Source organism: Lynx canadensis, chromosome A3 (assembly GCF_007474595.2).
Source record: "Lynx canadensis isolate LIC74 chromosome A3, mLynCan4.pri.v2, whole genome shotgun sequence".
Classification (NCBI taxonomy): domain Eukaryota; kingdom Metazoa; phylum Chordata; class Mammalia; order Carnivora; family Felidae; genus Lynx; species Lynx canadensis.
Window position 1 is genome coordinate 301926 of NC_044305.1, and position 21076 is coordinate 323001.

At 54.1% G+C, this 21076-nt stretch overlaps 2 protein-coding genes across 5 annotated transcripts in view; both read right to left on the reverse strand.

Annotated features, from left to right (window-relative positions):
* Positions 1 to 11: 11 nt before the first annotated feature.
* On the reverse strand, positions 12 to 9117 carry LOC115509819. The gene is made up of 5 exons (XM_030309085.1): positions 9001 to 9117; positions 8026 to 8151; positions 7697 to 7831; positions 2409 to 2606; positions 12 to 2036 (listed from the first exon to the last, which is right to left on the reverse strand). Exons 1-5 carry the CDS (start codon positions 9115 to 9117, stop codon positions 1539 to 1541), a joined length of 1074 nt encoding a protein of 357 aa, XP_030164945.1. The 3' UTR covers positions 12 to 1538.
* DNAJC5 (DnaJ heat shock protein family (Hsp40) member C5) overlaps positions 4831 to 21076 on the reverse strand; it is a 49356-nt gene continuing 33110 nt past the window's right edge. For 3 of the 4 annotated variants that reach the window (XM_030309150.1, XM_030309151.1, XM_030309152.1), the window contains 4 exons: positions 11542 to 11659; positions 10546 to 10759; positions 9735 to 9906; positions 4831 to 9280 (listed from right to left, as the gene is read on the reverse strand). In XM_030309150.1, the coding sequence (XP_030165010.1) occupies positions 9177 to 9280; positions 9735 to 9906; positions 10546 to 10759; positions 11542 to 11648 (597 nt within the window). In that variant the 5' untranslated portion in view covers positions 11649 to 11659 and the 3' untranslated portion in view covers positions 4831 to 9176. Of the gene's footprint in view, positions 9281 to 9734; positions 9907 to 10545; positions 10760 to 11541; positions 11660 to 17384; positions 18055 to 21076 lie in introns of those variants that run through there. The other variant, XM_030309153.1, reaches the window with a different exon arrangement.

Genomic DNA, 21076 nt, shown 5'->3' on the forward strand with positions numbered 1-21076 from the left:
CCGTGACTGATGGGTGAGGGGCACCTGAGTGCTGCCCTGCCTGGGGCCGAGGTGCGGAGCCACCACGGAGAGGAAGAGTCCAGGGGCCTGGCCTTCTCCACAGCACAACAGGCACCCCCGGTCTCGCACTCGGCTTTCCCGGCGATCCGGGCTCAGTGCCGGATTTAGGAGGGCACAGCTCCTGGCTCTGCTAGACGGGCCCCTGGGTGGCCGCGGGGACCTGGGGCTCTGGGTCTCGAGAGACAGCCTCCGCAGCCGCCTCCCACCCCCACCATGTGTTTGTAGTATCGGGGAGCGGGGCGGAAATCAGCGTGTGGGCGGCGGTAGGAGGGAGTGACGAGTGGATCCCAGCCACTGACAAGAGCCCCAAGTTGCAGCAGGGATGGCGGGGCCTCAGCGGCCGGCCGTGCTGTGTGGGACCAGAAACCCACCTCCGGCCCTGCCTTCGTTGCCACCGGGCTCGAGGATGTGTGGGCTTCTCTCGCTCCCCTCCAGACGGTGGGTCTGTGGCAGGCCGGCCTGGGTGTGGGTGTGTGGGACGCAGATGCTTGGGCTGCTGGGGGTGGGCTGCCGGGCACCCCCAGCCTTCCTCCCCCTCTTTCTTCCAGGGCTGGCTCTTGCCGCTTTCCTGCCTCACTGATCTCCTTGGTTCCCCCCCCCCCCCCCCAAAGACCATGTCATGGAAAAGCTTGCGGGGGCGTGGACAGGAAGTCACTGTGTGGGGGCCAGGCCAAGGGCAGGCAGATAAAGGCAGGAGGCTGTCCGAGGGGTGGCCAGGCACCAGGGACAGAGCACGGACATGGGGCCCAGAGGTCAGCAGGAGGGGCTTCTGCCCAAGCTGGTGAGTAGACCCCCCTCCCCATGTTCTGGGGCCCCCGCTCGCCCATTCTAAAACATCCTTGTGCTGGGAACCTGGCCTGGCCCTGCTTAGGAGGTAACCTGGGGCAGTGAGGCTGGGAACGTGCCATTTGGTCACACTGGGTCTTTCCAGAACAGAAATAGGGCAAACCGTTAATGAGGGTCCAGGCAGAGGCTAGGTTATTCCTCGGAGGGCCCCCCAGAGTCCAGCTAGGGGCTGACCAGCTCCCAGAGAATAACTCAAACCCACACACGTACACCCACGTATCGACACCACGCACACACATCAGCACACGGCAAATCCACAGGCACGTGTGCGTGTGCACAACGCGGCTGGAAGGAGAGGGCCCAGTTGCCCCTGCCCAACTCAGCCAGCCTCTGGGGGAGGACGAGTTCCTCCCGCTTCTTGAGGGTCAGTGGGGGCCTAGGGCAGAATCGGGAGACGCGAAGCCTGAACCAGAGGACCTGCCCCCTCAGGCTGTGGTCCCTTCGTCCAAGGCAACTTGGGGAAGCTAGGCCATGGGCTTGGGGGAGGGTGGGTGGGGGTTCTTGAGCCCATCTCCTGCTGGGTCCTGTTGGGGGCAGGGAGTAGAAGCAGGTCACCTTGCAAACGGCGCTGGGGGAGGGTCTTCAGGCTGCCAGAGAAAGGAGGGGACAATTCCTCTGGGCCTTGGGGCCTCTTAGTCCCAGAGACAGGACCAGAATCCAAGGTCCAAGGCTTTCCTGGGAACCACAATCCACACAGCTTCTGGGCACATCGGGGGGTTCCAGTTGGGGCAGAAGGCGTGGGTGAGGCCCTCCAGGGATGGATGAGCCCATCCCCAGGACACTCTCCGGTGGCCCTCATGCTGCCTTTCCAGGCATCTGGGCTCCTCCGGGCCCAGCAGAAGCTGAGGGGTGGGGGTGGGGGGGCAGGTGCCTGGGGGAGAAGTTGAGGAGAGCTGGGAAGACGGGGCTACAGCCGGGAGCCCATCCCACGCTGGTCCAGAAGCTCCCGTGACATGGTGGGTGTCCTTCACCAGCTGCCCCCGGGCGGTGCCTCCAGGACTGTCCAACCTGAGAATGGTGTCTCCGGGGTCAGTCTCAGGTTCGTCAGCCCGTGAGGTGCCACCCCTTTGCCAGCAGCGGCTGCCACAAGGCGAGGAGCGATGCCCCCGGGGCCTGGCCGGAAGGGAAGCCTGGGGAGCCCCAGACCGGCATTAGGCACATCTGGTGGTCACGCTCAGTCGGGCAAGTCAGCCAGGTTGTCAGCAGCGGAGTCTGGGGGCTGCTACGGGCCTGGGGCAAGACTCCACCCCTCACGGGGCCTCAGCTGCCCCCCCCCCGCCCCGCCCCGCCCCCCACCGAACCGCAAGGTGCCCGGATTCCTGGCCGGGCTCGCTCGGGCTCAGCAGCCTGGAGCCGTGGGTTTGCTCCGAGCAGGACGGGAGGGAGCGGCAGATTCAGAGGCGCGAAGGGGCCCGGCGGGGGGTAGCGGGTGGGTTTTTAGCTGGCCTCGGGTAGAAGGGCAAGAAGGGGGTAATTCGCACATGGGGTTCACGAGGACCCACCTCTTTGACCGCCACAGGACGGGGCCGGAGGAGGGGCTGAGCTGGGAGCGGTATCGGCCTCAGCTGCGACACGTCCGGGGTCGGCGCGCCGGTGGGTGGGCCTGGCTCCCGGCGCGGGTCCTCAGGCTCATCTCTCTGGTCACCGACCGGCCTCCAGGGGGCCGAGGATTGGCCCGCCGTCACGTGGCGGGGGTGGGGCTAGCGCTGGCCCCGCCCCCTCCGAGCCTCCCGCGCCCCCCGCTGCGCCCCCGGGCCCCAGCGCCAGCGGAGCCGCCGAGCGAGCGTGGGGAGCCGGCCCGCGCGGCACCGCGCACCCGGACGGAGAGGGGCTGGGGTGGGGGGCCGGTGAGCGGAGTCCGCGGAGAAACGGTAGGAGCGGGGGTCCCTCTGCGGCAGGAGAGAGCCCGGCGTCCGGGGCTGCGAGCGGCCGTGCCCTCGCCGGGTGGGGCCGCGCCGGGGACCCCTCCAGACCCGGACGCCCCGGTTCCCCCGTGTCCTGCCAGCGGCCCGTGGCCGCTCGAGCTGCTCTCGCGGAGTCGCTGCCGCGGTCTTCCTGAGCGGGAGGGAGTCCCCCCGCCTGGCCCTCGGCGCCCCGGGTCCCCAGACCCCTGCCCCCGCCGCGGGGGGCCACGTCCCGCCCCTTCCCGGTCGCCCCCTCCCGCTTCCTCCCCGCTTCCAGTGGTGACGGTGACCGGCGCAGTCCACGGGCTTCGGATGGGTGCCCAGCCGTGGCCCGCTGGCCGTGCGTGCACCTGCTCCCGGCAGCCCGGCTTTGGTCAACAGCGAAAAACCGAAAAGCCACGTCCTCAGCTAGCAAGGCCGTCGACCACTTGTGGTTGGTTCTAGGTTGCATGCCATGCAGCAGCTGAAGCAAACAAACCAAACCTACGTGGAGCCACGATGGAGTTCTCAAAAAACCTACACCGAAGGAAAGTGCATGCTGAGTACAGCATGCTACAGCTGAGGCAAAATCTTAGAGGTCGATAAAATCATGAATGAAATGGGCTTTATGGCTGCTGACACCGGTGGGCAGGGTTAGAACCACAGGCAGAAAGAGACTGAAATTCTGGTGGCCACGGCTGGAAGGGGGACGCGGGGCTGGGGAGGGAGGCACAGGGCTTCACCGTCAGCTTTCCTTTTATGGAAAATCTAAATCAAACGGCTTCATATTTATGTCCAGAAGGAGGGTCTGTTTCAAGGTGTTTGTTAAATTACTTTTAGCATTTCTATGCTGCTTAATTTTTTTCCAAGTATTTCTGCCTTGCTCTAAGACCAAGGGAACAGACGACCCAGTACCCTGACCCAAGGCGGGGGGGGGGGGGTTCCAGGTGTGAGGGACAGTCACTGAAAGGGTATGGAAGGTGACACTTGTGGCCGGGACCGGGTGGTCACACCCACGGGCCTCCTGGCTCAGGGTGGCCTCTCCGACCTAAAGACAAGGCCCCTGGGCCACCCGCCCCACTGTGTGGGCCAGACACGAACCCCCCAGGGACACACGTGCCCTGAGGCAGAGACCTCAATCTCCGAGACGAGGACAGAGAGGCACAGTAGTAGTTGGCGTGAGGCCGGAAACCCCATGCTGTGACCTGCACACAGTCCAGGGGTGCCTGACGGGGCCCCGGCCACGCGCTGTTCTCGTCTGTCTGCCACCAAGGCGGTGTGGTGCGTGTGGGGGTGAAACTCTGAACCCCGTGGAGCCATGACGGCTGGAGGACCAGATGGGGGCTGGGGTGGAGGGTGGCCTTGCTGAGGAGACACCAGGATGCAGTGCCAGGTCACCACTGGCTCAGACACGACCCAGGAGGGAGGCACAGCAGCGTCCAGGCACGAGGACCCGAGTGCACTCCACGTTGATGCCCTGGGTGGGCGGGCACTGGGGTGACCTGGTCGGAACCGGGGGACGGGGGGACACAGCACAGGCCCAGGGGACAGCGGGGGGTGGCCAGCCTGCCCCAGGTACCCCCACAGTCACCCTCTGCCTACCTTGTGCTACCCGCTGAGGGTTCGGGCCCAGGCCCGGCGTGCTGTTCCGGACTCCTGCAGCCCGCCCCGTCCTGCCAGGCAGTTCTGTGATCTGCCGTCTGCGTGGGGGACGGGGCGGTTCCGGGCTGAGGCGGTAGGAGTTACCAAGTCAGCCAGGTGGGAATGAGGGGACAGTGGGAGCACGGGCTCTCGGCCAGCGGCTTGCTGGGACATGTCCCAGGAGGGCCGCAGAAGCCACAGTCCAAGCCGCCCTGGGCTTACGGGACCCTCTCTTCACCCTATTTGTGGTATTTAGAAAATGGAGGTGAAAAACAGAACCAAGGAGGGGCTTCTGTCTACACGTGGGCCAGGCAGGTGGGAGTGAGGTCCCTGCCCCCCCGGTGCAAGACGCCCCCAAAAGAGGATGCCGCAGGGATCCTTAAATAAAACACACGCCTGGTTTGCGGTGAAAACATTTATTTTACAACAGTTATCTTTATTTTAAGGTCAACATTCAGACATACGAAATGGAGATCATCACGGGACCCATCCTAACCCTCCAGCCTGGCCCTCAAGGGTGCACGTGGGAGCCGGGGTCAGGGGCACCTGCCCACCTCTGTGGGTTCCAGCAACAGGACAAAACCGGCGCATGGACAGCTGTTTCCATGCATTTGTATTTAGTATTTAAAAACAATGTATATATACACACGTGTCTATTCCAGAGTGAACTGCCTTCCCTCTCTTAGCTTGAAACATTGTCCCATTTCCTAGGGAAACAAAATCTGCGAAAGGTACTGCCTGTGGACCCTGAGCCCAGCCCCTTCCTGGAGGGTGGCCCCGTGTGGCCCCTGCTCCTTCCCAGTGGACCCCTCCCAAAGCAGACCTGTGGGCAGGAGACAGCATCCCCTCTAGAATGCATTTGTCACGGGCTGTATCCTATGCTTAGAAAACTGGTTTTAATGTTTCGAGGGAGGGAAGATTTCCAGCCACCTAGAGGTCCCAAAGGGTCACTCACTGGAGTGTCAGGTGAGCACGAAGGGTGGGCCCCCAGAGATGGGGGTGGCACTGGGGGACGGTCCACCACGGTAGCCCTGGCACCCTACCTGGCCGTTCACACAAACCCTAGGGACACAAGTGGGTCGGTGTTCACTTCTGCGCACCCGGCGAAGGAGCCTACCTGCCTCCAAGACCCTGCTCTTGACCCAACTCACCAGGAAACCCAAGGCCGTTTTGGGGCCAGCTTTTATTGTACTTGTTGCCGCTGGACAGCAGCAGTCACGCCTGCCGCGGGATATATACATATTCACATATGTACACACACACACACACACCCACTGCCCACACCTACAGCACAGACAACGCCAACCGTGCTCGTAAGGACAGTAAAAACGTAGCTTTCGCCAATTCCACAGGAGGGTTCACAACCAAAGTAACAAAAACAAACAGGGCGGTCCTGTGTCACACGGGCTCACAGATCAGCGTGTTGAGAAAGGAATGAGGTCGCTCCTCCCACACCCTCACGTCCGTCCCTCTGGTGGGATCTGCCGAGAGCCGGGGGAGGCCGGGCAGGCCCCCCCCCCCACCCCGGTGGGAGCCCGCGGGCAGGCGCCCACCCCACCTGCTGGTGGTGTCACCCCAGCGTCTCCCAGACGGCCAGCGGGCACTCCTCCAGCAGGAGCTCACCCGACGGTCCCCCTGCCGTCAGAACTCGTGGGAACAGGCCTTTCCTGCAGCAGGAGCCTCGTGGCCACACCTGGTGGTCAAGGGTGTGGAAACGCCACCTGCTCTAACCTCAGCACACTCTGGCTTCTTCTCCAGTGGGTCCCCATGGGTGCCAAACCGCGCTGACTGACCAGGGAACTAGGAAAGCTCACACGCCGAGCGGTCATATCTAAAGCAGTTTGAAAACAGAACAAAGCCAAAGGAAGACAAGAGAAAGGAAAGAAGACCACATCACGGGGCAGGAACAGAACGCAAACACCAGCAGCCACCATCAGACGCCCCACGAGTCTCCTGCGTGTTTCCTGCCATCCTGAAGCGGTCGCTGCTGCCAGGCCCCTGAGGGCATCTGGGCAAGCCCTGCGCTTTGTGGAACAGGACGGGCTCCAGCCCACACTGGCCCGGCGCTCTCTGGCCACACATGGCCTTGGCTCGAGGGGGGTGGGTGTGTGGGGGAGGGAAGCAGGGGAGGTAAGTGGAGGGGGGAATCGGGCGGTGGGTGGGAAGGCACAGGAGTTGTAGGGAGGGAAGAGAGGGAGGGGGAGGGGAGAGGGGGACGGGGGGGGGGGCACGGGAAAGGAAGCGGGGGTGGGGTGGGGGTGTCCTAGAGCCAGGAGCTCTCACAGCTGCGCAGCAGGCAGACAGTCGCCCCCATGTGGCCAGTGAACAGGGTGCCCCTCCAGACTCAGCAAGTGCACAGCAGGGAAACACACGGAACACTCCAGAAAAAGGGAACACGCCCAGGGCTGACAGTGAGCACAGCCGGGGGGCTCTCATTCAGAATCGCCAAGTCAGGGCCAGGCGGGGAGAACCCCAGGCCCCTGGGCAATTGTCACCGTCCTCACTGCCACGATTCACTTCGACTACACACATTCTTCAAAGGACTGGTCGGACAAACTTCCTGCCCGGCCCCTCTTGCAACACCCACCCACCCCGGCCCCCAGGACAGTGTCCCGTCCTGTGGCTGGAGGACACTTGGCGAGGGGCTCCCCAGACGCATGCAGTGGCCCCGGGGTTTTTTGAGCACAGAGGTGCATGGTCCCCTGCAGGTCCCAGCAGCAGAGGGGGAGGCTTTCTACCTTAAGTCCGGGCTTTGCAGTTAGTTCTTGGCCATTCTGGGGGAAAAACAGCTCCCAAAGGTATTTCCAGAACGTCACAAAGGCCGACCACAGCCTGCCTCTCAGGCTCCACCTCGCTGCAGTGTTGGGACTGGCAGAGAACAGCTCTGTGGTCTTACCTCCTCCCTGGTCCCAGAGCCAGCAATGAATTTCTTAGCCTTTCACGAGGTCAGATTTTAGCGAATTATTTCTAATTTAAAATCACAGTGCATACTTTCTCTCTCGTTGGACGTCTTCACAATCATTTTAATGGACAAAAAACAACAAAATGGGATCAAACACCTGCCCAGGGGCCTGGTACTGGCTCCGCCCTCACACGGCTGCTCTCCGAGCGCGTCTGCATTCTGTCCTCACACTGCTATCCCTCCAGCCACTTCCTGGCCAACAAGAACCTGCTCTCCTCAAGGCCCCGGGGGGCAGACAAGCGAGGGCTCCGCGGGCGGACGGGAGGGGGCGGAGGCCGCAGGCGTCAGGAGCGCGACCCGGTACGTCTGAGCCGGCGTCGTCCTCGTCCTTCATCTGCAAATCCAGGACGCGTTCCGCAGCAGCCAAGCCCACGTGGGCCCCGTGGGTCTCCACCGGCCAGTGCAGGCCCAGCAGGGAGCCACAGCACATGTGGTGCCGCTGGGGGTGTGGGGCAACTCTCAACGCTGGGCCGGCACGGGCACATCATAACCCACGTCTCCTCAGTCCCCGCGGCAGGGGCGTCACCCACGAGTTCTGGGGCACAGACAAGACTGACTTCCAGCTCCACACAAGGTGCTGCTCAACACAGCGGTGAGAGGAGGATCCATCCCACAGTCCGGCTGCTGGCTCACCAGCCAAGGGCACCAGGTGCACCTTCGGTCCAGGTGCTGCCTCCTCTGGGAACCTGATGTCTCTAGCGCCGCCCGAACCATCAACGGCGGCAGAAGGGAACGGGCGAAGGAAGGAGGGTAGGAGCTCTGGGAAGCGCAGAGAAGAGGGCTGTGCTCACCACTGTGCTTCCCAGAGCCGCTCGGCCCTGCCCCGCCAGCAACCTGGGCCTGGACGGTCAGCCCCTCTGACAACAAACTGGCTCGCCACCACCACTTGTGGTTCTTCCAGGTCCAGAAAGGCCCACCAGGAGGCCCGGGCGGGCCTCAAGGAATGTGGAGGGTGACCCGAGGGGAGGGCAGGTGGCTGGAATGTGGCCGGGGCACAAGAGTGGGAGTGCGGAAGAACCACGTCCCGCAGCCTGGCCAGGGACCGCGTGCCACGGAGACCCGGGCCGCACCCGGGCAGAAAACGCGATCTTGGGGTCGACAGAGCCTGCGACACGTTCCACGACAAACTCACCCAAAGGAAAACCCAGCCACGAGGCCAAGCCACCAAGGCAAACGGCCCCGCACAAACCCACAGCACGAAAAGGCCACCAGCGCTGGGCGGAGGGAGGACGTGCCCAGCTCCTCCCAGGCAACGAACGCGTCCAGAGGCTCTGGCTGTGACCACACGGCTGGCGAGCACAGGACAGGGACTGGACCTCACAGCTGCCGCCGGCCAGAACCCGCCTCTGGCCGCCACCAACACAGGGGAAGGAGCCACCCTTCTGGCCCCAGCCTGCCCGACTGGGAGACCCTACGCAGCAGCCACGGCCGGTGCGGCCACTCGTGAGCCCCGAGACTGCTTCGGCGTCTGGTTCACGCGGCCACACCGCGGCGCGCCCACAACACAGACACACACGGAACGTGGCCCCAGACATGCTATTAAAAAAGGAGAGAACAGAAGAGGACCGTAGCTACACTGCTTTAAATACTGCATGCGACGCACTTCACGTGTTGGGGGGCGACGGGCGGGCGGGCACAGAGGTGGGAAGGGCCCCGGCGGGCTGGCGGCTGCTCCTCCTCCGTGGCCAGGGCAGCCCCCTCCCCATCTCTGCGGCTACAGTTCATGATTCTAAGGGTGAAGTGGCCGGGTGCTGGGCTATCCTCTATCACAGCGGCTCCGGAACTTAGTTGAACCCGTCGGTGTGGTAGCTGGGGTGGGAGTCGGCCGTGAGCTGGGTGGTCTCTGTGGCGGACGCTGGCTGTATGACAATCGGCGTGTCTGCGGCCTCTGAAAAGCAAGCACGTGCGTGTTCATCGTGTGAGGGCGGAGCCTCGCCACCGGGCCGCCCGAGCGCACGTGTGACCCCCAACGACACCGTCCTCGTGACAAAGCTCCGTCGCCTGGCCGCTCCACCAGGGTCACAGGTCGGAGGGGAGAGGCTACCTGCGCATCTCCACCCAACGCAACCTTCCTCCGTCGCCTCAGGTCACCGCCAGCCCTCGGTCCCTCCCCACCTGCCGGGTCCCGTGGAACTTCGGCCGCTTCAGATCGCGGGTGGGGACAGCGCTCTGCGTCTGCTTTTACCTCAAGTGTCCACGTTCACACCTCAACAGTCCCAGCGACCACCACAAACACTGCGGCACCGTGTCAGTGCCCTCCTGTTTGACGAGACAGGTCGACACGGCTCAGGGCCCGGCCCGGCCCGGCCTGCCCCGCTCAGCGGCCCTCGGCGGGCACTCACCCCGCTCGTCCGACTGCAGCTGTGCCTCCAGGTCCTCGGGGGACACGTAGAAGCCGGCGTCCTCGCCCGCGGGCGCCCTGGGCTTGCACCTCCCGCAGCAGCAGTTGAAGCAGCAGCAGAGGCAGCAGCAGCAGTAGCAGCAGGTGAGGAGGCCGCACACGACAAACAGCGCCTGCGCGGGTGGACGACAGGGGCGCTGGCCACGCGGCCTCCGGGACCCCCGCTCCGCGGCCAGCCGGAGGCCGCTCCGGGGGCGTGTCGGGCCCAGACGCCCTTCGCGGCCCTTCACGGCCCGAGGAGCGGGGACACCGAGAGACGGAGCTCTGTGAGCTTCTGGAAAGGGAGCCTACAGGGAGGGGCTACGGGGCTGACTGGCCAGCACCACGGCGCCTGGTGGCCGGGGCCGTCACACCCTCGGGCCTTCACGGGACACGGGTTGTGAGTCAAGTGAGGAAAAGGACAAGTGTTCAAAACAGAACCACCGGACAAAATGTCAAAAGTTTCCCAAGTCAGATTTCAAACACGTCCTCCCCCACGACGACAAAAACATCCGTCCAGAACGCGCTGGAAAAGCTCCCTTGCGAGGCCTGTCTCTGTAGGAACTCACTAGTCAGAGGACATCCGCTCGGTGTCGGGCTCGCTCTGTGCGCTCTCGGCCCGTTGCACACAGGCAAGCGAGCCGGCTGCGTCCGCACGGGACGGGGAGAAAGGCTGCCCCACACCCGGGAACCGGGCCCCTGAGCAGAGCCCCTGGACCGAACGGTCTGACTGTGTGCGCCCGGACCCCCCGCCCCCCGCCCATTCCGCTCACCTTGGCCCACCAGCTGGAGAGCACAAAGTAGGTGTTCACGTTCTCCTCTCCAAACTGCTCGGCCACATAGAGCCCCAGCGACCCGTACTTGTCGTAGATGTTTCTTTTTGTGGCGTCCGTCAGGATGGCGTGGGCGTTGTTGATCTCCTTGAACTTGTCTGCCGCCTCCGGGTTATCGGGGTTCTTGTCAGGGTGGTATTTCAAGGCAAGTTTTCTGCAAATCAAAACCATTTCTTTGTCCCTTATTTCACACACACCCATCACAGGGCCCCGTGGAGGACACATTCATGCATCACCGCGGCACTTTCCACCTCTCCAGAGTTCCAGACTGTCAGATCCGGAGAAATCTCTGCAAACTGCCCGGCCCTGACCCTGACCCGGCCCCAGAGAAGAGGGTCCTGGGGTGAGGCTAACCCTGGGGGAGTGGCCGCAGGCACAGCCTGCGAGGGGGGGTGGGGGAGGCAGGGCTCTTCCAACAGCTCCAAGGCAGACCCACTGCCGACCTCTAGTGTCCCAGCAGGCTAACTGCTCAGCTGCCCCACGAAGTGACTGCAAGCGAGGGGAGCACAACGTGGGCCTGCTTTCCGTGCTCACGAATCACACATGTGAGGAACACAAGAGACAACTAGCTGAGGGTGAGGACTCGCGGGGGGTTTGCCTCCTATGGCCTACTCCGTGCAGCTGTGCGTAAGTTCCACTGGGAGGGGACTACTGTCACTGCGCGGAAAAGAGCAAATCACTGAGCATTCTAAAGCCCCGGCTCAGACCTGCTTCCCTCTGGGCCTGGCTGCTCCAGGGCAGACCGTCTGTATCACCCACAAAGTGTTATTTTGTCGCTGCCGAGAAAATATCAGCTGAGAGCTGCAGGCTACAAGGTGTGGTGGAACCATCGCCAGCTTGACACGGGGTCAGCTCAGCCAGGGACAAACACTGGTTTCGGTAAATGCAAGTCAAACCCCACGAGGTACGAGGTCCTCCCCGCGTGTGGCCTCTCACCGATAGGACTTTTTAATGTCATCTGAGGTTGCATTCTTGTCCAGCCCCAGAACATGGTAGAGTGATTCCCCAGAGGTAGAGAGTGAGCGCTGTCTCTGGTCTGCCATGGTAGGCTAATCTATAAGAAAAATGTGAAGAAAACATCAAAAAGTATAGAGATTCCAAGCACAGCGCTGACACACTTTATTCCAGATGACTGTTCTAAGCAAAACATCATAACACTGCTAGTGGGGGCCAGGAGGTCCACAGACACAACACATCCAACTATGACATAAAGGGGTGTGGGGAGTGGGGCCAGAGGCAAAGTTAAAGTTGGTGATTGTGCCCGTGAAGGCGAGAACACAGCCACACCACAGAGACTGTGCAGAATTACATGTGTTTATTGTAATCTCCAGAGCAACCTCTAAATAAAGAAATGCAAAGTATAGCTATAAAGGCTAAAAGAAAAAGGGAAATGGGGCAGCTGGGTGGCTCAGTCAGTTAAGCGTCCGATTTCGGCTCAGGTCATGATCTTGCCACTTTGTGGTTCGAGCCCCGCGATGGGCTCTGTGCTGACAGCTCAGTGCCTGGAGCCTGCTTCGGATTCTGTGTCTCCTCCTCTCTCTGCCCCTCCCCTGCTCATGCTCTGTCTCTCTCTCTCAATAATAAATAAACGTTAAAAAAAAAAAAAAAAAAGAAAGAAAAAGGGAAATGAACTCTTTAGACTAAGAACTCCAATAAAAAGAAGAGACTGTCTCGAGGCGCCTGGGTGGCTCAGTAGCTTAAATGTCCAACTTTGGCTCAGGTCATGATCTCATGGTTCACGGGTTCAAGCCCCATGATCTGTCAGCACAGAGCCTAGAGTCTGCTTCGGATTCTGTCTCCCTTTCTGCCCCTCCCCTACTCACACTCTGTCTGTCTCTCTCAGAAATGAATACACATTTTAAAAAATTAAAAAAAAAAAAAGATTGTCTCAATCCCTATCAAAATAACACCAGAATTCTTCACAAACCTAGAACAAACAATCCTAAAATTTGTGTGGAACCAGAAAAGTCCCCGAACAGCCAAAGCAATCCTGAAAAAGAAAACCAAAGCTGGAGGCATCACGATCCCAGACTTGAAGATGTGTTACAAAGCTGTAATCAACAACACGGTATGGTAGTGGCATAAAAACAGACATTCAGATCAATGGAACAGAATAGAGAACCCAGAAATGGACCCACAAACGTATGGCCAACTGATCTTTGACAAAGCAGGAAAGAATATCCCATGGAATAAAGACAGTCTCTTCAGCAAGTGGTGCTGGGAAAACTGGACAGCGACATGCAGAAGAATGAACCTGGACCGCTTTCTTACACCAGACACAAAACTAAACTCTAAATGGATGAAGGACCTAAACGTAAGACAGGAAGCCATCAAAACCCTAGAGGAGAAAGGAGGCAAAAACCTCTTTGACCTTGGCCACAGCAACTTCTTACTCAACACGTCTCCGGAGGCAAGGGAAACAAAAGCAAAAATGAACTACTGGGACCTCATCAAGATAAAAAGCTTCTGCACAGGGAAGGAAACAATCAGCAAAACTAAATGGCAACCGACAGAATGGGAGAAGATTTTTGCAAACGACATATCAGATAAAGGGTTAGTATCCAAAATCTATAAAGAACGTATCAAACTCAACACCCAAAACACAAATAATCCAGTGAAGAAATGGGCAAAAGACATGAATAGACACTTCTCCAAAGAAGACATCCAGATGGCCGACACATGAAAAAATGCTCAACATCACTCATCATCCAGGAAATACAAATCAAAACCACACTGAGATACCCCCTCACGCTGGTCAGAATGGTTAACATTAACAACTCAGACAACAACAGATGTTGGTGAGGATGTAGATAAAGAGGAACCCTCTTGCACTGCTGGTGGGAATGCAAACTGATGCAGCCATTCTGGAAAACAGTGTGTAGGTTCCTCAAAAAATTAAAAACAGAACTACCCTACGACCCAGCAACTGCACTACTAGATATTTATCTAAGGGACACTGTTTTGAAGGGGCACAAGCACCCCAATGTTTATAGCAGCACTATCGACAATAGCCAAAGTATGGAAATAGCCTAAATGTCCATTGACTGATGAATGAATAAAGAAAATGTGGTATATACATACAGTGGGATATTACTCAGAGATCAAAAAGAATGAAATCTTGCCATTTGCAACAACGTGGATGGAACTAGAGTATATTATGCTAATAAGCAAAATTAGAGAAGACAAATATCATATGACTTCACTCAAGTGGAATTTGGAATTTAAGAAACACAACAGATGAACACAAGGGAAGGAAAAATAATATAAAAACAGGGAGGGATAAAAACCGTAAGAGACTCTTAAATATGGAGAATAAACTGAGGGTTGCTGGAGGGGGTTGTGGGGGGGGGGATGGGCTAAATGGGCAAGGGGCATTAGGGAGGACACTTGTTGGGATGAGCACTGGGTGTTATATGTAAGTGATGAATCACTAAATTCTACTCCTGAAATCATTATTACACCATATGCTACTAACTTGGAAGTAAATTTAAAAATTAAAAAAAAAAAGAAAAAAAGGGAGAGATTGTCAGAATGGATAAAACACAATGGGACTCTTGGGTGGCTCAGTCAGTTAAGCATCTGACTTCAGCTCAGGTCATGATCTCATAGTTCATGAGACTGAGCCCCACGTCAGGCTCTGTGCTGACAGTGTGGAGTCTGCTTGGGATTCTCTCTCCCTCTCCCCAACTTGCATGCACACGTCTTCTCTCACAAAATAAATAAATGTTAAAAACAACAGAGTGTCAAAATACATCAAACAAGTACTGACAGAATTAAAAGGAGAAAGAGATAACCCACTGCTATAAAAATCTCAGCACCCCTCTCTCAGACACAGACAGAACAAACAACAACAACAAAGTATAAATAGATGACCTGAAGAACACTACCGACCACCATCACCTAAATGATACTTATGTGACCCTCAACATCTATAAACACACAGAAAAGAAAAAAAAATCACCAATATACCACATGCTGGGCTCTAAAACAAATTTCAATAAATTTAAATCATGCAAAGTGTGCTCCCCGAGCTTAGCAGAATTAAGTTAGAAACTCAACACTAAGACCTCTGAGAAAACCTCAAGTATTTAACATCACCCAACACACTTCTAAACTAACATGCAGCTCAAAGAAATCATAATAATAGAACATATTTTGAACTAAATAATAAAATGTAACATGTGAGCCAAAAACCTAAGATTCAGGCTTATAACGCTGGAAGCAAGCAGAGCAGACCCAAGGGAAATGGAAGGAAGGAAATATTAAAGAGCAGAAACCAACAAAATAAAAAACAGGTAAGTGATAGAAAAATTTAGCAAAGACGAAAGTTGGCTCTTTGAAAACAATAAAATTAATAAACAACTGGCCAGACAAAAAAAAGAACAGAAATCAGTAACATGAGGAAGGAAAAAAAGAGGGGTCATCACTACAGACCCTACAGGCACAAAAAAGATAAGATTATAGACAACTTTATGCCAATAATTAGATGAAATGGACAAGTACCTTGAAAAATACAATTTACTAAAATTAACACAGGATGAAACAGAAAAATCTGAGTAGTCCTAAAAACATTAACAAAATTGAATCGGTAATAGAAAACCTTCCCACAAACAAAATTCCAGGCCCTGATGAGTTTTCTAACAAATATTCAAGGAAGAAATGACATTAATCTTAGATAAACTTTTTCAAAAACAGAGGAAGAAGGATCTGCTCTTTACGTGTCTTAACCAGCATGACCTCACAAAGACATTACCAAAAAATCCCTCATAAACACAGATGCAAAAATCCTTAACAGAGTATTAGCAAATAGAATCTAATCAAGTAGAAATTATCCCAAGAATGCAAGCCTGATTTAACTTTCCAAAGAAACCAATGTAATCCACTACATTATAGAATAAGTGAGACAAACCACATGATCATCTCAAGAGATTCAATCAAAGCATATGGCAAAGTTCAATACCAACTTATGATTTTAAAAATTATCAGGAGATATTGGGAATAGAAGGAAACTTCCTCATTCTGATAAAGGACATCTGACCAAAAGCCTACAGCTGATATGCTTAGGAGTGAAATACTGAATGGTTTCCCCGTTAAGACCAGAATGTGACAAGGACGCCTGCTCTCACCAATTCTATTCAACATTGTCATAGGACTCTGAACACTGCAACAGGAAAAAAAGAAAAAAGAAAAAGACCTAAAACTGTCCCTATTCACAGATGACTTGGTTGTTTATATAGAAAATCCTAAGGAATCCACAAAAAACAAACAAAAACAAACAGAAAACCAACCAACCAACCAACCAACAACTGAGAAGTAAAGTTAGCAAGATCACAGGATACTAATATGATATTTAAAACAACCATACTCTTGAGAGCAGTAAGCAATTGGAAAATATTATTACGTTCAAGTTTCATTTACAACAGCATCCAAAACGCTAAATTTTTTTAGGAGTCAGATTTAACAGAAGACATATAGGACCCTTATGTTGAAAATCACACATTGCCTAGAGAAACCAAAGATTTTAAAAAATACAGATATAATGTTCATGCATCAGAAGAGTCAATACTGTTAAGATGCCAATCCTCTCCAAATTGATCTACAGATAACAATACAATCTTAACTCTAATCCTAGCAGGCTCATTTGATAGAAATTGAGAAACCTATTTAAAAATTTGTATGGAAAAGCAAAGGGCATAACACTGACATACAGATGGTCAACAGCACATGAAAAGATGTTCGTCACTGTCATTCAGAAATGCAAAATAAAGTGAGATACTACTACATTTCTACTAGAACAGCTTGTATTAAAAAGATGAGCCGTATCGGGGCACCTGGGTGGCTCAGTCGGTTAGCGTCTTACTTCATCTCAGGTCCATGATCTTACAGTTAGTTCGTGAGTTCGAGCCCCAGTCCCTCTGCTGTCAGTGCAGACCCCGCTTGGGATCTTCTGTCCCCATCCCCTCTCTGCCTCTCCTCCACCTGCTCTCTCTCTCTCTCTCTCTCAAAAATAAACAAACATTTAAGGGGCTCCTGGGTGGCTCAGTCAGTTAAGCGTCTGACTTCGGCTCAGGTCATGATTTCACGGTTCGTGAGTTTGAACCCTGGGTCAGGCTCTGTGCTGACAGCTCAGAGCCTGGAGCCTGCTTTGGATTCTGTGTCTCCCTCTCTTTCTGCTCCTCCCCCACTCATGCTCTGTCTCTCTCTCTCCTTCAAAAAAAAAAAAAAAAAAAATTTAAATAAATAAATAAGCATTAAAAAAAAAAAAAAAAAAGATGAGCCGTATCAAGTAAGTTGGCAAGGATGTGAAGTAACATGAACTCTGCTGAAGACGTAAAACGCCACAACCCCTTCAGAAAACAGCTTGGTAGTGCCTTAAGAAGTCAAACACACACTTATCATACGACCCAGCCACTCCACTGCTGGGTACGGTCTTACACATGCAAAATGAAAACGCAGGTCTACACAAAGACTTACACACCAATGGTCACAGCAGCTTTATTCCTGACAGCCAACATTTGGAAACAACCCAATGTCCATCGACAGGTGAATGGATCAACAGAAAGGGGTCTGTCCGTAGAGTGGACTACTGCTCAGCACGAAGGGAATGAGCCACAACCACCCTTAAAGCATGTTGCTGAGTGAAAGGGGTGAGACCTAACAGACGACGTAGGAGTCCCTTATATGTAACCCTGGTAAATGCAAAGTACGCGAGGTTGCGTGAACACAGAGGCAGAGCGAGAGGTCGATTACAAGGACTCCAGGAAACACTGGAAAATTACCTGGCACACACTTGCCACAGGACCCAGCAGGTCTGCTCCTGGCTGATTTATGCAAAAGAAAAGGAAACACTGTTCACATAAAAACCTACACACAACATTCAGAGCAGTTTTACTCCTAACAGCCCCAAACCAGAATTAGTCCAGATGTCCTTCAACTGAATGCTTAAAAAACTGGGGTGTGAATACACCATGTAATAAATACTACTTGGCAAACGAAAACAAAGTAACTGCTGTGAGAAGCTGGATGAGCCTCCCGGGAATGCCACTGAACACACAAAGCCGATCCCAAAAGGCTACACAGTGTATGACTGTACTTACAGAACATTTTTGAAATGATACGATGTCAGAAATGGAAGGCAGATGGGTGGGTGCCGAGGGGTCAAGGATGGGAGGTGAGTGTGAGTACGAAGGCCAACGCAGGGATGGCCAGTGGCACTGAGACCTCCAGTATTTTGAGCCTAGTGGCGCAAACACAAACCTATGCAGGCGAAACCACTGAACAGAGGTCACCATGCACACAAATGAGTAAAAGTAAAGATGGGGAAATCTGAGTAGGATCGGTAGATCGTATCAACATCAGTATCCTGGTAATGATCTAAAACTACAGCTTGGAGGGGCACCTGGGTGGCTCAGTTGGTTGAGTGTCCTTCGACTCGGGTCATGATCTTACAGTCTGTGGGTCTGAGCCCCATGTCGGAATCTGTGCTGACAGCTCAGAGCCTGGAGCCTGTTTCGGATTCTGTGTCTCCTCCTCTCTCTGTCCCTCCCCCACTTTCTCTCACAAAAGCCAATAAAACATTTAAAAATTAAAACAAAACACTCATATTTTGGCAAAATATCACCACTGGTAAAAACCAGGCAAAGTGTTGGGGCGCCTGAGCGGCTCCGTCGGTCAAGTGTCCGACCGGCTCAGGTCATGATCTCGCGGTTCGTGGGTTCGAGTCCTGAGTCAGGCTATGTGCTGACAGCTCAGAGCCTGGAGGCTGCTTCGGGTTCTGTGTCTTCCTCTCTCTCTGCCCCTCCCCCACTTGCGCTCTGTCTCTCTCTCTCAAAAATAAACGTTTAAAAAAATTAAAGAAAATATCTAACATTTAAAAAAAAGGGGGGGGGGGGAGCTTTCCAATCTCCCTACTCTGCCTCTGTGATAGGAGTAAGACGGGTCTAGGCAGCTCCCAGTGCCATCAAACACCTGCAACCCTGGCCTGAGATCAACCATCTGAAAAATAAAGGATGGACATAATTTTTAAACTCAATACTGATTTAATAATCTGTATGTGTGGGGCACCTGGGTGGCTCAGTCAAACCTCCGACTCTTGGTTTCAGCTCAGGTCACGATCTCATGGTTTCGTGAGTTCGAGCCCCACATCGGGCTCTGCACTGACAGTGTGGAGCCTGCTTGGGATTCTCTCTCTCCCTCTCTCTGCCCCTCCCCACTTGTGATGTCTCTAAAAATAAGTAAACTTAAAATAAATAAATAAACGTTCTCTCTCAAAAACAAACATTTAAAAAAATAATAGAGAATACATCAATGTAAGAGTCTGGGAAAAGTACTGCTCCTGCCTTCTACATGGAACTGTCTGGGGAGGACACACTTGAACAGAATGAGGAACCTGGGACAGGAGAGTGGTGTCATCTGGGCCTGTGGCAGGAGAAGTGACAGCAGGAGACACAAGAGCAGCTCCCACACCCCCCACCCTCCTGTGGGCACCTAATTACCACACCTAATGCAAAGGTTAACGCTCACAACAGACAGGAGGGGGGTGCAGGGGTGGACGGCCCCAATGTGCCAGGTTCCTCGACTCCCTCCAGTGGCCGCCTTGAGCACCCACCGGGCTGGGTTCCTGGAGCGTGGCAGCCCCCAGGGGTCAGGCTTCCCCTCCCCTCACCAGGCAGGCTCTGTGGCAGTGGTGTCACAGATGTGGAGACAGAAGTACAGACAGGTGAAGTCAGGATCTGAACCCAAACCAAGGGCACCACGCCCTGGCCTATGGACACCAGTTAAACCACCTCGCCCCTAGGCCCAAGGGATGATGTGTGCTGCTAAGGGTGGAAAATAAAACAAGTCTCACTGCCAAGAGAGAGATCATGGGTTCTGGAATCAGGATGTGAGGGTTCTAAGCCCAGCTCTGAAAGTTTCTAGCTGTGTGACCTCAGGCAAATCACTGCAGTTCTCTCACCTGTAGACCTCACCAGACTGGGTTAGCAAGGAGCCGAGAGATCCGCCAGGAGCAGGGGTCTTTATTGATGCTGACGGAGCAGCATACTCTCAGCATCCAAGTCCGAGCCAGTACTGTCTTGCCTCGTTAGGCCACGTCAGAAGTACCACAGCACTGTCAAATCCAACTACTGCCCGTAAGTAACTTCTTTGGTTTTTATTCTCAGGTACCCAACGCCTATTAAGTAGTTGGCCTCTAAACCCCATTAAGTAACAGCTTCTGTCTACTCTCTAAAAATAGCTCTGGGCATACCTCTTTCACACTGTACTTTTCTTTTAAACACATTGAAGGTTTTTGGCAACCTTGTATCAAGCAAGTCTCCTTTCCAACAGCATTAGCTCATTTTGTTTCTGTGTCACATTTTGATAACTCGTGCAATATTTCAAACCTTTTATTGTTACTGTATTTGTTGCAGTGACCTCTGATCAGTGATTCTGACTCAAATGCTCAGATGATGGTCAGCATTTTTTAGCAATAAGGTATTTTAAAATTGAGGCTTGTAATTTTTTTTTTTTTTTTTTTTTTTAACACATAACGCTACTGCACACTCCCCAGCCGATGGTTTAACGTAAATGGAACGTTTATACGCACTGGGAAACCAAAACATTCATTTGACTGGCTCTATTGTGATACTTGCTTTACTGCGGTTTATCTGGAACCAAGCCCTCCACAGGAGATAGGCTCGTATGCCTACAACATCTAGAAGCAGTCAGCTACTTAATCTGATGGAAGAGAGTACCCTGTGAAACTTTCACATTTTAAATTATGATTTAAAACTCAGTATTATTTAAAACTCAGTATGTATGCCAGATATCACTAATATTACTGCACTGAATGTCAAAATTTCCTAGTCTCAGACAGAACCGTCTTAAGAAAGATCAATAAAATAATCTAAAATTAATTTTCCTAATTTCAGTGGGTTGCCAGTAACTACATCCAAACTACCCCCCCCCATGAAGGCACATGCATACATGAGCAAGCGGGGGAAGGGCAGAGAGAATCCCAAGCAGGCTCTGCTCTGTCAACACTGGACTCAATCCCACAGCTTGTGACATCACGACCTGAGCTGAAATCAAGAGTCAGACACTCAACTGACTGAGCCACCCACGTGCCCCTAAAAACTAAGTTATTAAGCATCCTGAGTCATTTGTGACTGGCAGCTTTCTCCCTCATAATTGGAGTAGCACAAATCTGTAATATACGGCATCAGAATGTTAGCGGGACAACTATTTGAACACTCCTGACCCAATAATGTTATGATCAGACAAGCTCTCCATAGACAGAGGCACAGACTAATGTTCACATGGACATGAGAACTTCTGGAACAAGAAGCTTCTAGAAAAAATGATCTGTTGAAAACCCAGCCAGTGAAAACACAAACCAAAAGGCAGCAGTCAAAAATGGAAACCAGGGGTAACGGGTCTGTGGGCAGGTGTTGAACCCACGGAAATCCTAGAACAAGACTAAAGAGCACTG

Excerpts from the sequence above, each read along its gene's own strand:
- LOC115509819 (XM_030309085.1), bottom strand. The coding sequence starts at position 9,117 with ATGAACTGTAGCCGCAGAGATGGGGAGGGGGCTGCCCTGGCCACGGAG. Across the intron at positions 7,832-8,025 it reads GCACCTGGTGCCCTTGGCTG|CGGCACCACATGTGCTGTGG; the intron begins GTGAGCCAGCAG and ends CCACACCCCCAG. Across the intron at positions 2,037-2,408 it reads GTCCTGTGGCGGTCAAAGAG|GCTTCCCTTCCGGCCAGGCC; the intron begins GTGGGTCCTCGT and ends GGGGCTCCCCAG.